Genomic DNA, 15,984 nt, shown 5'->3' with positions numbered 1-15,984 from the left:
TATTAAAGCCAATTATAGCATACACTCTCTCCACTGAGAGGGTCAGCTCCGCCCACTGGCACATGACTCCCAGGACAGACCGCAGCCATCCTGCTGTGTCTGCACTGAGGGGTTTGTGTGTACAGTAAGTACATACTGTAAGTGTGCAGAGCTTGTGTGTTTATGTGTATGTGTGAGTGTGTGTGTGTTTGTGTGGACCTCAAAATTGTCTATGTGCTCTTTGCTTTCTATATTTGAATGTGCTTGTGCTGTGTAGTTTGTGGGTGGGAAGCCCCATACTTTAGGCCCAAGGCGAGCCAGTTTGGCTTTGATCTGAGCCAGGCTTCATATGGATTTAATTGGCTGGGAAATAATTATATGCTGGGGAAAAAAATGAGGGACAGAGTAGTAAAAGAAGCAGGAGAGTATGTAAAGAGAGACAGGGGGAAACTCCATCCTTCACAAATTTTCTTTTGCTATGACCAGCAGAGAAACAACTAGGAACAATGAAATGTTGCACGGCCGCTTTTTGTTCCTATTTTTCCCTGTTTATGTCACTCTGTCTCTATTTCCTGTTCCGCCCCCTCTCACACTCACAACCACGTATAAACATCTCCCTGTCATTTCACAAAACACTGAAAGAAACTTACTTGGCCTTGGTGACGAGCAGGGTGTCTGTGAAGAGGAAAAGGTGTCTCTCCTGGATCTGCAAGCCGGTCTTTAGCTGTGTTTGGGCGTGACCCAGGAACAGACGGCCTGGACACTCAGCCAGGAAGGCCTGGACTAGAGGACAAGTCTCTGGGCTTACTGGCGTCAAGCAGCTTTCCCTGGGGGGACAAAACCGAGACAACGCAGACGCAAGGAATGATTTACACTATTGATCCCCAAAGGAGAAATTTGTGGTTTGGAGTATGTGGAAGCATGCACTGAAACAACAGGTTTGGAAACACAGTTGGACTGAATTTCTCTTTGCTTCGCTCAACAGCTATTGCAAAATTGCCACAGAGCTCCTGAATAGCTCACAGAAGCTGCCGAGTGACAAGAATAAAAAAGAGTGAAGAAACATTGTGAGCTTGAAACACCTAAAAAGTGAGCAAAGCAGTTGTAATCCACTGTGAGGATAGAAAGAGGAGATTTAAGTAACTCGTCTGAGCAAGACACTTAAGAAAGTGTGCACCTTTCTTACTAATGGATCCAAATCAGGCTCCCCCAGCCCCTGAGATACCTACCACCATCACGAAACTCAAGAATCAAATGAAAGACTATTAGCTTAGAAGGATGCAATTCAAACACTACCTCCCTTTAATTTGGATTACCACCAGGAAGACGTTAAGGCATAAAATGTCTGCCTGGCATCGTATGAGGAAACTAGCTCCATCCCGGTAAACACTGAGGAAGCTATTACGACTTTAAGGTCGGGAGTCAATGCTTTGCGGTTTTGAAACAAAACCCATGGTATAGCTCAATCTGAACAACCTTGAACGTTTTGTATTATATTGGCCACAAGACCACGACTTTATTTCCACATACATTTGGTTTAGTGGAGTAATACTTTATTCTTTATTCCTGCATATTTTCTTGTGGAGGGTTTTTTTTCCTCCAAACTTATACAGAATGTGAAACAACCAGGAATGGTGTAAGTGAAAGCAGGAATCCCACGTAGCATGTGAGCCAAGCTGTGAAAAGGCTTAGCTGACCCTCCAAATTTGAGCATTCCTCCTCATTTTTCTCCTCATTCCGACTCTTATTCCCAACGCACGTAATCTAACTAATACAAAAAAAGACAAGATTATAGTTTTAGAACATCAGGGAAATTGTTTGGCTACAAAGAAAAATCAGAAGGGCTATTTTTTAAGACGAGACAAAATCATTTTTTAGAGGAAGAGGAAATCATTTGAGAGCTCCATCCTTTCCTGTTTATTTGGAGGTGGCTGATAAAAGACCCAAATATCCACTTACATACACATTTTAAATCTTTCTCCGCTTTTCTTAGTCTCTTTCATGTAAACAGACGTGTGCAAACACAAACACACACACTAATGCATGCACACACCCTCTTCTTAGGATAGTTTCTCACCCCCGATGCCTACCAGGACACATGCAAAGACACACTTTTCTGCTGCAAAAATCTGAGAAAGAACCAATATTTGGAAGCCAGGGAAGATGAATCTCTTACTCGCCAAAGTCCTTCCAGCTACAGCATAAGCGGTTACGTAATTAATTAACAAAAACCAGACGGCCACGCTAGAGTGCTTTCATATTATTTCTCTTTGTGTGTCATCCAAAAATAAATTCAAATGTGGGCTCAGTAAATTTAATTAGGTTCAATGAATTTAGCCAGCAGAGCATCAGTGATTCAGTGGAACATGTTGGCCTGCAGAACCAGGATCCAGGACAACTACACGGGCACACTCACAGCTTAAAAATAAATACTTTCTATGTGACGCAGTTTCATTTCTTTTGTCTATTTACCCTTACCCTCCAGTCATATAACTAATGCATTTCTTTCTTTGCATCGCCTTCATATCACAAATATAAATTCTCCAAAGCACAGCTGATAGCTGGCTCTCATTAAATCTTTCAAGGTGGCACCATAACGTAATGTTGCACACCCCCTAAAACAGAGAGGGACACCGAAATGTAGTTGAGAAATGCATCTGTCAGAAGAGCCCACACACACGCACGCACAGATCAACATGGACAATAACACCTTCCTGTAAAGCCTCTTTCACATCTCACTTCCCCACAAAAAGGGCAACATCTTCCGTATTCACCGCACATCCCTTCCTCCTAAATGTTAGAGTGACAGCTGAATCGGACGGATGAACAGCTAATGGCTCCAATGTGCATCGTGTGATGTTGATAAATTGAGCGTCCACCCCGCCCGCGCATACATGGCCACCTTTGTTCAGGCACGGCTCCGTGAGGAGAACTGTTGACTTTCTAAAACACGATATGGGAGGGGGGAGCGGGAGTTGTACAATGAGCTGCACAACGCCGCATACTAATGTCCCCGCATGAATATTTAAGCAGGAGCGGGAAACATTTCTGCATGAAAGTCTTATAAGCATAAATCACCCAGTCTGACAGTCACAAGTGAGTTTCATTTACACAGCAAAAACTGACAGATTTGTGAAAAAATGGCTCCTAATCATTAAACGCCTGATTGATGAGGAGTTGAGCGTATCGAGAAAAGAAAACGACACCATGAAACCGAGAACTACGAAGTTATAAAGCTCGAGGGATGGAATTATGAAAAGCAAGCGTTACAGAGAATGAAGAAGACAGAATCGGTGTTCAATAAAAAGGCCAAATTTGAATCACAAAGAAAAGCATCCTCATCACTGAGCCAGACTCTGTTAACTTGTTGTGACGGCCCAAATGAAAACCCATCTGCAGAAAGAAATGGAGCTTTTTCACGTGTAAAGAAAAGCCTGGCTGTGGCATCTCCTCAGCCTCGTGCAGCAAAAGCACCGAGTATTTAAATCATGAAGGAAGATAAGTAAAGCCTTAGTCATGGACATGAGTATGATCCATCAGGTGTGAGTGCTACATACCCAGAGGGAAAACAGCTGGACAAACAGCTGGAACTTTCTATGCTTGTCTTGTTTGTTGCTTAGCTTTCTTTCCACTCATTGTTTCCACTTTCTTTTTACCACTTATTTCCAGTTCCAGGTATTTCCCATTGTAACGGGATCTTAGTGGGGCTAGATGCGCTGTTTTGCTTATATTGCTGTGTCTTGATGCACAGTTTAAAGTCTTCCCAGCTGTCAAACAGTCAGCCTAGACAGAACAGACTGACTCCCTCAGGGCAGAAATGACACTTATATAACTGTCCATCTGCTCAGCTTTGATAATAACCCTGAGAAGAACGCTGAGTGTCATTTATGTGTCTCTGTGCATCATCTGTGTCATTAATTTGTCTGCAGCTAATTTGTCTTTGGTGGCAAATCTGCTTTTCCTGTATTAAGTCAACACATGGCGAGAAGAAGCAAATAAATGGAAATGTGTTCAGAGCAAACTTTCAGCCTCGCTCTTATTTCTCATGAAACGCGTAAATTCTGACAGGGAATAAAAATAAAGATAGGACGAAAAAGCAAAGGCAGAGATGTCCGTGTTTCCTCTTTCACCGCCTTAAAGGGGAAGCCCAAGCCACAAGAAATTAAAGGGGGAAGAAATCGAAAGGAAAATAATGTAAGAAGCTAAATATTTTATTCATTTTTGTGACCATTCATTAAATTTCAGCACAGTTCAGCAGTCTTCAGTCAAAGCTAGTTTCTTCTTTTGTCTCCTCTGCTCTGCGCAAAGTGAAACAGAGAGCAGAGGAGAGACTTGTGAAGTGCAGATAACGTTTTTTAATTTGGAGACCCCCTTCCCCCAACTACAAGAGATGTCACCCGTTGAACCTTTGCATATGTTTCTGTACGAGGAGGGTTGAATCACCAACAGCCTGACCTCTTTGTCCCAGATAAAAGATCTTCAGACAAGCAACAATTGGCATCTCTGTGCACGAAGCAGTGAAAAGAGACCGTCTGTTAACAAGCGGATTTGGGAAGACATCATTTTTGCATAAACACACTCCACTCCGCACCATCGCCCGAATCACAGTGGAAGCTTTTGTTTATCGTGGCATAAAAAACCCCGAAGGCTGCAGTAAGACTGGCAATAAAGAGATTACTCACTTCATTACTCACACATTTCTGAATTACATTCCTACTATAGTTGTAACTAGGTCAGGAGCTTTGATTTGTTTTTATCTGTATAGGTGCCTTTTTCCTTCTACAGAACAACTCCTTAACCTTCCTAAAACCTGAAAAGGGGACTATTTTGCATCTTTCTATTGCTAATTAGACCCCTAGAAGAATGGGAAACAAAAAAACCAAAAGCTAAAAAAGGCTAAAAAGCTCTACAGATTTGAAGGAAACTGAACAGCCAGGCAACATCTCATTCAGATACACTATAATAACCATTAACAATAACGCACTAACAACTCACTACTGCACATAAAACAATTAAAACTTGACCTTTTTTTGCTCTGCGTGCATCAGATAGGTTCATAGGCAAAATATAATGTTAGTTCATCCTGACACCAGTGCCCTGATATAGACGAGGAAGCACACACACACACACACACACACACAGACACACACACACACACACACAGGGATGAGGTCAGAATCAGGAGCTAGAATTGCCTAGGGGCTGTCAGCCATGATATCCTTAACAGAGCTCATTATTACAACCAGGAAATGATTTTTGCATGATGTGCAAGTGGGTGTGTGTTCTTGAATTTGTCATTTTGAGATCCAGATGTCAACAACCAGGAAAAAAACTGAAAACTGAGATGTTTTTAATTTTTTTTACATTTCTAAAAGTCATTACTCAGAAATAAGATTAGATTTAAGATTAAGTAAAGAGCCGTGTGGTTGTCACATTTATGTGTGCGCGGCTGATAGCACGTGAAAGTGTGAGGTCAGGAGGGGTCCATGTGTATAGATTTCATTGCCTGAAGGTTGAAGGAGACCCTTAATCCCCCGCACTGTAGTTGGGAGGCAAAGGGATGACGTTATACTTCGAGATGAAGTGTGAGAGTTTGTGCACGGAGGTGATGTAAATGGCTGCGCTAAAGGTCCAGAGACCCTTCCGGTGCCTCTTAGGGCTGATGGGAAACACAGGCAAGGACGCATCTCAGGGACAGAGGGGAGGGAAAGAAGAAAAAAGAATCTCTTGTGAAAAAAGACACACTCCAAACAATGGAAACTTCACCGTGCCAATTTTTTTTTTTTAATCCTTCGTTTTGTTTTTTGTTTTTCCCCCCGGTACCTCAGAACTCAGTTCATTGTAGCACTGTTATTTTAAAAAAGTGAACAGGAGCCAAAACTCAGCGCTGTTCACTGATTGCACGAGTCATGAGCAGAGGAAAAAAAAGGGGGGAAAGAGTTCAGAGATGAGACAAAAAAACAGAACAGAAACTCAAATCAAAGCCTGAGGTATGTTTCACTCTGTAGCTGCTTTAGCTGCTCTGCACTGTTTAATATTTAAACCTGTTTTTTTCCAGCTGTTCTCAATACTGAAAAATGAACTGACTGTGAGTGAGTAACAGCTTCATGAACAAGATGAAAATGCCAGACCAACAGGACACTCAGCAAGTCAGTGCTATTCTCAGAGAGGAGCTCTTAAGCATAAAGTTAAAGACTTGACAATAAATCCTAGCCTATAAGGGCAAGAAGTTATCAACTAGAACAAAAAAGCTGCTTACAATAAAAATTTGTGCAAGGAGAGTTTGTAACAGCAGTAGAGCCTTTTTAAAGAACACAGCAGTGATACAATGATGTGCAACCCCACTGCCAAGACCTGCTGGCACATGGATATTCCCATTCTAACTGCTTTAATTGGGGCTCCGGGGTTTTATAACAGCCTGCATGTGGTTTGCAAATCTTAACAACAACAAATATGCATTCATAATAAAAAGTGCCCAGTTAATAAAGAAAGAAAGAAAGAAAGAAAGAAAAGCACCTGCTGCATGAGAGTCACATCAGCCTTTACCTACTCTCAGTCATCTAAGCACTCTGCTGGTAGCACCCTGCACACACATATCCGGACCTTAATAACTACTTCACACACTCACTGACATGTTAGGTTCTGACCCCAGCTGACCTCCACCGGCCTCTAAGCCTCCTGATGTGAGGTCAGGGGTTAAGGGTGACAGCAGAGAGCGTCAGGTCAGCTCACACACACACACACACACACACACACACACACACACACGCACACACAGGTCAGACTTGGACAGACTCTCAGGCAGCCTCTGTTTGTCTTTCACTCAATAAATGGTCTCATGGTGTCTCACTCTGCATCCAAACAGAGCATCTAAGTTGTCTTTCTAACTCTGTTTAGCACATATGCACACACAGACACACACAGACCCTACAACAACACTGGCCTATTTAAGATTTTGTCGAAATCGTGAAGATTTACCATCCTGATCTCCATAAAAGCTGCCAACAGCAATTCTCTATAATGTAACGCTGGCAGTGGGAAGGCATCAGGTTTATTCACCAGGCACTCGCTTGTAGGTGAAATCATGACAACATGAAAACTTTCTAAAGCTTCAAAGTGTTTTGAAAAGCCAGCCTGCCTCAAAGTGTTTTTCCTCTAAAAACCCCAAAAAGCTGGCACTGGCAGAAAATTAAACAGAGTGCATAACAGAAACAAAGTTTCTAGTAAGCTATTACAAACCCTTCCTGGAGGGTTTGTAATAGCTTATTTCCGAAACTGTTGAAGGAGGATGAAGGGATTTGTGAGATACGAGGGTGATGAAAAGCCCGATAGTTCTGATGGAAGTGAGGATTTAAAAGCCCTCGATGAATGAGTCAGAAAGGCCTGGCAGTCTTAATGCTGATGTCTGAAGACACTGAATGTGACAGAAAAGGGGAGAGATATCTGAATCTAAGTGATGAAATTAGACACTTTAATGTGTGTCTGAAATACTAAACACCTCAGACCTGGAACCAAAGGCTTCCACTTTTGCTCATCAGAGGCATATATTTTCTAATCAGTGATTTTTATCTCAGCCTCGTAGCTATACTTTCTTTCTTGTCACCTCATCAAACCCACAGGTAAGTACTTTCTAGGAAGTTTGTGAGTCAGTGCAAATATCCATCAAAATGCATGAAGTCTAGAAAAGTTATGTTTAAACAATCTAGAAAGTCTGTACGTGCAAAAAATAACAGGTTACTAGGCAAAGAAAGCAGGAAAAGGATTTTTTCAATACATTAAATTCAGTTTATAAAGCCTTTATAAAGCATGCATGGTAGGGTCAATAGTTTATGAAGAAAAAGGGGAGAAATATGGCACACAGTGGTGACAGCACCTCAGCAGCTCAGTATGTGTGTTTGCTGATACCTGGATGTGCTTCTTGATCTGGTGAGTGCTTTGCTGATGACGAGTGAAGGAGCTGACTGTCGTCTCTGCGCCAGGGTCTTCATCTTCTGCACAGTCAGAGAGGGAGAGGTGGGTCAGAGACATTACTTTGCGTCACTGTTTTCGGTTTGGTACAACACGCAATGGTTACAGAGACGGAAGGCAAAGTACACAGTCAGCACTGCTCTGAGCTGGCTGTTTAGCTGTGGTCGATGCAGGAAATACAGGACTCACAGAGAAGGGAAGAAAGCGACTAATAGGAGAAGTGACGGCAGTTAAAAAGGAGGGAAAAGAGGAAACGAGCGAGATGGAGGCAGACAGAAAAATAAGTGACAGCGAGACAGAAAAGATGGCTGGAGCTGGGAAATATATCATCGGCGTGTGATGTTTATGATGGTTCACATATTCCCACTGTGGCACGATAAATGGTGCGCTCACTCACAGAAGTATGACAGGCATCTTTATGTCCGCCACAGCTATTTCATTTAAACCTACAGCATGCCAAAACCTTGTTAGCTCACAATACCTCCCCCTCCTCCTCCCCCACGACGTACACTACAGTGATTCAATCAGAGGAAGGCAAGAAATAATTAAAGTAGCGACCCAAATTAAATAAGACTCGGATTCCTGGAATCTTTTTGGAGTTACTTAAGGGTGACATTCCTCTCTTAACAAACTCCTGTTAGTAATAGAGGTCAGAGTTGCTACAGCCCAGCCCAACATGCTGTGAGTTATTGGACATTTGGAAAAAGGAAAGAAGCATCAGCTTCAATGTGCTTATTTTCTTTTTTTTTTTAAAAAAGGAACAATAATTCACAGTGACACGTCTTGCCTGAGATGAATATCTGACACCTACAAATTAGTTGAATTGACTTGATGGTTTTGTGGAAACCCTTTAAATCGGGTTTGGTTTTTCCATTAGTTTTGTGTACGGTAAGTTTGATAATTCAGTTCGTTTCCACGCAGATTTTCAAACGCACCAGCGACGTTGGTGACAGGTGTCATCTCGTTGTTCTGCCGTGGTGACTGACACGAGGCAGGACACCCTGAAGCCTCAAGTCTTAAATTATGCAGCCTGTGTGCTAAAGCCAAAGAGGAAGTCTGCACTGTAAAGCTGCAGGACAAGTACACATTATGTACCTGTCATGCCTGTCACGTACAATTCAAGAAAGCACATTCTCACAGAAATATCCGAGAGGAAAAAACAAGTCCTACTCAAAGAGATGCATGTGGAAACTCTATTTTCATGAGCATTTTCTCACTCGGTGAGGCTCTGGCTGACAGATTGCATTTCTCACAACTTCCTAAGGCTGAGCAGAGCCCAGTGTGTTGCAGACAGGCCAAAGAGCAGCAATTGCTCAGAGAAGGGAAAGAGAAGAGAGGGGTTGGGGTGGGCTACAGCAACATCATTTGTAAATCCATAACACTATTTTTCACTATAAAATTCCAGGCCTGGAAAGTGGTGAAATACTTAGAAAGCACCAGTGTACTGTGCAGAAGTAACTAGTGGAGATCATATGAGTACATATTATATTTGCCAACCATCACGCACATCCTGTTAACCTATGGTCAACTTTTCTAACCCAGTTGTTGCTTTCAGGAGGCATTGCGGCACTTTTATGTTCACACTTAGCGCTCACATCCTCCCATGCTGAAAGCTACAGTTACTTGCTTTAAACAGGCGTGAGGAGGGGGCGCTACGCGTTCGTTCAGCAGCCGCTGGGAATCGTCTGCTCTATCAGCGACGAAGATCTGGAGGGAAATATTTACATGAAATAATTGTAATGCATAGCCCTCGATTTACAGCACAGGCGGTAATGTGGAATGACACGCAAAATTGTGTTTATTTTTCCCCTCTTCTGTTTAAATACTCTATGCTCTCAGTGAAGAGAAGCCACGCAACTAACCGAAGCGCAACATCCATGCCCGTGTTGCCTGTGAAATTAACAAATAATCGCTCTTTATATTTTTTTTCTGTTGTTTGGCTTCAGCCATACTTTCTGCACTAAGCATGAAAAAACAAAGTAATGACCCGTTTTGTTTTTCAAGAGTTTTTCTTGGGTAAAAAGTTCAACTTTTTATAGAATAATAATAATAATAATAATAAATCACAAGTTGGAAAGACCAGAATCCAGTCCTCTGGTTTTGCTTTTCTTTTTTCCACACTTAAGATTACACTATTCCACGTGCACAGGGTGGATCCACACAAGTCTTCAAGGACAAACCTTGATCAAGCCTGTGAAAAACTGTGATCACATAAACGCTCATACTATGTACAATCACAATGACATGGACGAGGAACAGTCAAGCGTCTTAATTCAGATCCTCTAGACGTGCTGCGCAGCACACAGATGAGGGTTTAAAGACTGATTTTTAAAAATACATTTAAAAAAGACACATATCAGAAAATAACACAATGAACAAGCCAGGAACAGAAACGTGCGTTCGGTCTTTTAACTCACTCTTGCAGATACTGCTCTGTGTCTTACATCTCATATTGTCATTCAAAAGTAAAAGAAGACCCACAACAAGCGCACCCGATGCGCAAAAACGCGCACACGTGAACAGAAAGTGCGTCTAGATAACGTTACATTACTTCAGATGTACCTTTTTGCTGTCGGGAAGCGCCTTGCTCTCTCCCGTCAGAGAGTCGGACCTGTTCTGTCCCATGGTCCCCTGCTGCGGTGACATGATTTCCATCAAGGCTGTATAAATCCACGGGTCCGAGCGCACCCACGGTATATTCCCATGATACGTAAGTAAGTCCAAAAGTTTATCCGGCGGAGAAGGGAGAGCGAGCCAGAAACGAATCCATGATGGAGAGGTCTGATCTGAAGTATGAAAAGAGGTGACTGCTCTCTTCTGTCTGTGTGTCTCTCTCTGAGCGCTGTTTGCTCTGAGCGCAGCGGTTACGGTGTACTTCAGCTCACTCTGAACTTCAAAGTTAAAGACAATGAGGTACACAGCTTCCGTCCGTGCTTTTCAAAATAAAGTCACTTTTCAGCCCATCCAAAGATATCACGAGACATTTTTGTAAATCAAAAACAAAACTATAACATATATATATATATATATATATATATATATATATATATATATATATATATATATATATATATATATACAAGTTGATATAAAAATAACAACAGCAGTGGTGAGTGGTGAATATTGCAGTGTTTGTTCAAATTAGAAATTCAGTGAGCGTAGACTAGTTGAAGAACAGCTCGATGTCTGTGGAGAGCAAACAGCTTCCGGAAGTCTGAAAGTGGTTTAATAAATTCCAAAGCAGAGGCGGACTGCCCGCTGGAAGCACCGGGATATTTCCCGGCAGCTAAAGGGTCATTTGGCCTACCGTCAACAGTCAGCTCGACTGTAAAATAAACAAGTAAGATTCTCAGTGGGTTCTCAGAATCCACACATCAAGCCACACTCTGCTCTGGCAGATAAACTCTGGAAGCAGTGCGCACAAGACGCGCACAAGGGCGCATGTGCGGAGTCCAGACAAGGCAGGCAACATTTGATAATATTTCAGCTCCCTAAAGCATAGGTGTCAAACTCTGGCCCGCAGCCTAATTACATTTGGCCCGCGAAGCCATACCAAATTACTATTAGAGCTGGCCTACTGGTATTATACAGCTAATATATATATTGTTTAGTATTAAGCTTTGCTTGCTCCATATTCAGTTTTTCAGCAAAACTTGTTTGAGTCCATAAGAAAAGATTCATTCTTATATCTAGAGGAAGATATTTTTTTCCCAATAAATATTAGTGTTAGCCCGCAACTTTGTTCCAGTTTTGAATTTTGGCCCACTGTGTATTTGAGTTTGACACCCCTGCCCTAAAGTAAACGATTGTCACAAGGAAAAGCAAAGATTAACGAGAGAAAGGAAGAATTCGTTCATTTTCAGGAAACATGTGTGAGCAGTTTTGTGTAATACTTCAATCTAAGATAGTTAAACTTACTTTGCGTCTCACTCTATGAAAAGGTGTCTAAATAATGACTTTTTTGGGCACAGTTATGCTTACAGACTCCACTTTCCTATAGAAACAAGACAAATGCAATAAACATTAAACATTAAAATATGAATATAACTGGTCTGAGAGGCCTGGAACAGAATCAGAAGAGTAGCCTGAATAATTGTTTCAGTCCACCGGTGACTCCAACATCACTGATGACTGGTTGATGTAAAAGGAACAAATTTGTGGCAGAAGCAAGTATGCATTTGTGAGAGAGGGTGGATGTCAGTGACAACACTGAAAACACTATGATGGCACCAGGATGCTAAAAATTATGATTATGTAAATTATTACTTGCAATGTCCCTTCCACAGACACACGTCAGTAAAAACAAAATAAAAGAATCTTGTTTCAAGCATTTGAATTGACTTCAGTGCAGTTTTTGTATTGCAACAAAAACTGATGTCAAATGAAGACTTTCTATCTAATTATTATAAGTTGTTCATATGAGTGCCAAATTTGGCCCTTTTATTTTGAAGACTGCCCGTCATGGCCTAATCTTCATGTTTTGACCCAGTTCTGTTGCTAAAATCACGCTTTAGTTTCACTCTTAAACCGCCCGTGTATATATGCATGTGAGTGTGTTTTCATTTGAAGCGCCCTCCGTGTTTTCTTTGGCAGTCGGTGCCATATAGAGGACGCCTGTTTCTGCAGTACAGTAATGCAGTTTACAGAGGATCCAGTTCAGGTGTAAGAATGTACTTCCAGGGCCAATAATAATAATAACTGATGAGGAGGAATCTCCACAGTATTTTTTTTTTTTTTTTAACACAGGCATGACGCTTGACTCATTTGAATTTTAGCTGCAGCTACAGTAAACCTCAGTGGGATACCTTCCTCTGTGGATTGAGAGTGTTTACTTTTAAAAGTCTGAAGGCAATCAAAAAGCACCCAACACCACTGAAGCTAAACTGATTTATTGAGTCTGTGAACTGAATTTTAAGCTCTTGCACATGTCCACTGGTTTCACGGTTAGGACTTACATATACAGGAGAAACCAGGGAGTATAAAATCAACAGCAACATGAGTGTGACCTGATATAAATGATATCTGAATACATCTGTATTTTTGTGCCACTGCGGTGTGTTTCAAAGCTTTAAAAAGCGTTTGGCTCACCTGGAAGAACATGTAGGTACCAAGTCGTCTTTCTTTCTCTTCTTTGCCTTGCTGTCTATGAAATTCCAAAGCTAAAGAACAATAACGGCCCACTGTAGACCATTGTCTCTCCTGCACAAATGTAAAGGTATGCAGTGATTGTTCCATCTTATCTGTCCTGTGAAAAGTGGCATGCATCGAATGATAAGAACACATTGATAGTGTTTGACCATCCTCTTTGATCACGTCACGAGCTACGTGAGACAGCAGCCGGGGAACCTGGATTCTGTCTAGAGAAAATAGCTTGATGCACAAAATGCTGCATTCCTTTATTCTGCCACTAAATCAATGCTTTTATTCCAGAACAGAGTGCGGCCAAGTCATATTTGTCCCTGAACCTAAACTGCACTTTGTGCACTCTATTTTTTAGGGGTTAAATGACTGCCTTTGCTTCCTGCTGTTTGGAGGGACCCAAAGCAAAAAACAAACAAAACAAAAAAAAAAAAACACCAAAAAAAGAAAGAAAAAGGAAACAAAAAGAAAAAAAGTTAGACTAAATTGAGGGTGTGTCAGAAATGTGGTTGGAAACACCAATGGTTGACCATGACTGCCTCTGCACTGCACTGCACTGCTTTTTCTTTTACCACCTAAATGTTCCACTTTAGATTGCACCAATAAAAAGTGTGCTTTGGATTTTGTTTTTGGTAACCATGGCAAAGCAATACATTTCTGCACGGTAGCTCAAAAAGCACACTTTTAATTCGTGCCAGAAATCCAAATTGGGTCACGAATCTCTGTGTCAGACGGCAGCCCCAAACTCCAACCAAGCTGAACCAAGTGTGCCCAAATGGCTTCAGGTCAGAAGAAACAACTGGGAGCTTAATCTGCTCTAGGGATTCTGTCCTGGCATGAAACACAGACCTTCAATACGTGTCCTTGAGAATTTCATCTGACGTTTTCTTTGAAGTGTGGGAAGAGGGAATGTCTCTGTCACACCCAGGAAGCTGGGCTATTGAAAACCTGAAGGCGAGGAGAGTATTGACTTGGACAACAAACAGTAGATTCCTGAGAGAGACAGTGAGCTGGAGAGAGTCCAGGGTTTTGACAGGAGCTGTTCATGAAAGATTCATTCATGTCTTTGGAGGGTTATGGTGTTAGGCTTTCACTTTGCATTTTAAACACATAGCAGAGTGTCTATTTAAAGAGCTCACTTACAAACACACATATTCGTGTACGGGGAGGGGTTGATGACAGGCTCTAGTGGATAAACGGATAGACGGATTCAGGGACAGATAGATGTGTGTTAGATGACGGAGACACTTCAGGCAGACGGGGAGTAACTGTGACCCAAAATGGCATCCACCACCGTAGCCTCGACCGCCACTGCAGCAGCCACTGTCGCTGCTGCTACTTTAAAAAGCCAGACTTCCATGTGGCTGGAATCTTTCTTGAATAATCAATTATTAGTGAAAAGGAAAGTTTTCACAAAAATCTATTCAGTTATGTGAGAAACTAAGTAAAACCTTACAGCTTCTATAGGAATTAAGAGGGTAAGTAGCAGCCAAGTGCAGCAAATCAAATTCGCTCAGTTAACTGATTACCAGTAGGTGTGAGCACCGCTATAAAAGCAGAAATGTTGACAGTTTGTTGCTCTGGAACATTTAGGTGTGACTTAAAAGATTGTGCATTGCTCATAGAAATTGTAAAAACAAAAAACATAAGAGCTACAGCTCAGACTCTGCAGACCTCATTTAGCATGTGAAGTGTTAAAGTTAATAATAGTACAATTAAAAAAATACTGAACAAGTATGGCTTGTTTGAAAGGGTTGTCAGCACAAAACCTCTTCTCTCTAAACAGAACATAGTAGCACAGCTTACTGTAGGTCTGCAAAGTTGCACCTGATCAAACCAAAGGACTTCAGGAACAATGTCCTTTGGACAGACGAGACCAAAGTGACGAATTTTGACGATAATGTGCAGCATGACGTTTGGTGAAAACCGAATACAGCATATCAGCACAGAGACCTCAAAACACGTGGTAAAAAGGGTGATGATTTGGGTTTGTTTTGCAGCCACAGGACCTTGGGCACCTTGCAGTCGTGACTGACCATGAACTCCTCTGTATGCCAAAGTTTTCTAGAGTCAAATGTGAGGCCATCTGTCCTAAAAAGCTAATGCTTGGCTGATACTGGGTCATGCAACACAAACACAGCAGTAAATCTACAACAGAATAGCTGAAAAAATAAGGAATCAAAGTGTTGCAATTGTCCAATCAAAGTCCCGACGTAACCTGATTAAAATGTTGTGGTTGGACCTTAAGAGAGCTGTGCGTTAATGAATACCCACAAACCTCAATGAACTGAAGCAACAATGTTAAGAACAATGGGCCAAAATTCCTCCACATTGATGTTTGAGGGACTGATAAAGAGTGATACAGAAAACAAATATTTCTAATTATTAGTACTAAAGTTGGTACTATGGGCCGGCTGTAGCTCTGGAAGGAGAACAGGTTATCTATCAGTCAGAGGGTCAGTGGCTCAACCCGCGGATACTCCAGTCTGTATTTCATAGTATTAGTAGTAGTTAGGCAAGAAACGGCTTCATTTATGCAGGGAAAATATTGTTCATGGAACAAGAATAAATTTTGCCAGGACACTGGATTCAAACCATTTAAACCAAATGCTTTGCACACCCAGCATTTTCCATAAGGCATGTTTCTTTGTTACAACACTCTTGGTGTTTGGCCTTTTCGTGTTCCTGCTAATATGTATATTAAGTGTTTGAAAAAGAAAATTGTGCTCTCTTTTTTCAGATGAGGACAGGCACGAAGAATTTAAAACCCCTAACTCTATTCTGATTAAACCTTTACGGGGGAATTCCTAATATGTTTATAGTGAAAGCTCATCTACAGCTGAAAGTGAAAGCTAGTTTTCATTTCCACTGTTTGGGTTTTCCCATACTGAGCCCATC

At 41.6% G+C, this 15,984-nt stretch overlaps 1 protein-coding gene across 2 annotated transcripts in view; it reads right to left on the bottom strand.

Annotated features, from left to right (window-relative positions):
- Positions 1-15,984, bottom strand: part of arhgap20 (Rho GTPase activating protein 20) — a 71,089-nt gene that overhangs the window by 19,943 nt on the left and 35,162 nt on the right. The window contains exons 1-3 of one of the 2 annotated variants that reach the window (XM_080902623.1): positions 10,510-10,820; positions 7,885-7,970; positions 630-806 (exon numbers count right to left, since the gene is read on the bottom strand). In XM_080902623.1, the coding sequence (XP_080758749.1) occupies positions 630-806; positions 7,885-7,970; positions 10,510-10,602 (356 nt within the window). In that variant the 5' untranslated portion in view covers positions 10,603-10,820. Of the gene's footprint in view, positions 1-629; positions 807-7,884; positions 7,971-10,509; positions 10,821-15,984 lie in introns of those variants that run through there. The other variant, XM_080902622.1, reaches the window with a different exon arrangement.

Source organism: Rhamphochromis sp. 'chilingali' (genome assembly GCF_963969265.1).
Source record: "Rhamphochromis sp. 'chilingali' genome assembly, chromosome: 14".
Lineage (NCBI taxonomy): Eukaryota > Metazoa > Chordata > Actinopteri > Cichliformes > Cichlidae > Rhamphochromis > Rhamphochromis sp. 'chilingali'.
Note: the sequence above shows the minus strand (reverse complement) of the source record. Positions and strands in the feature narration are given on the sequence as shown.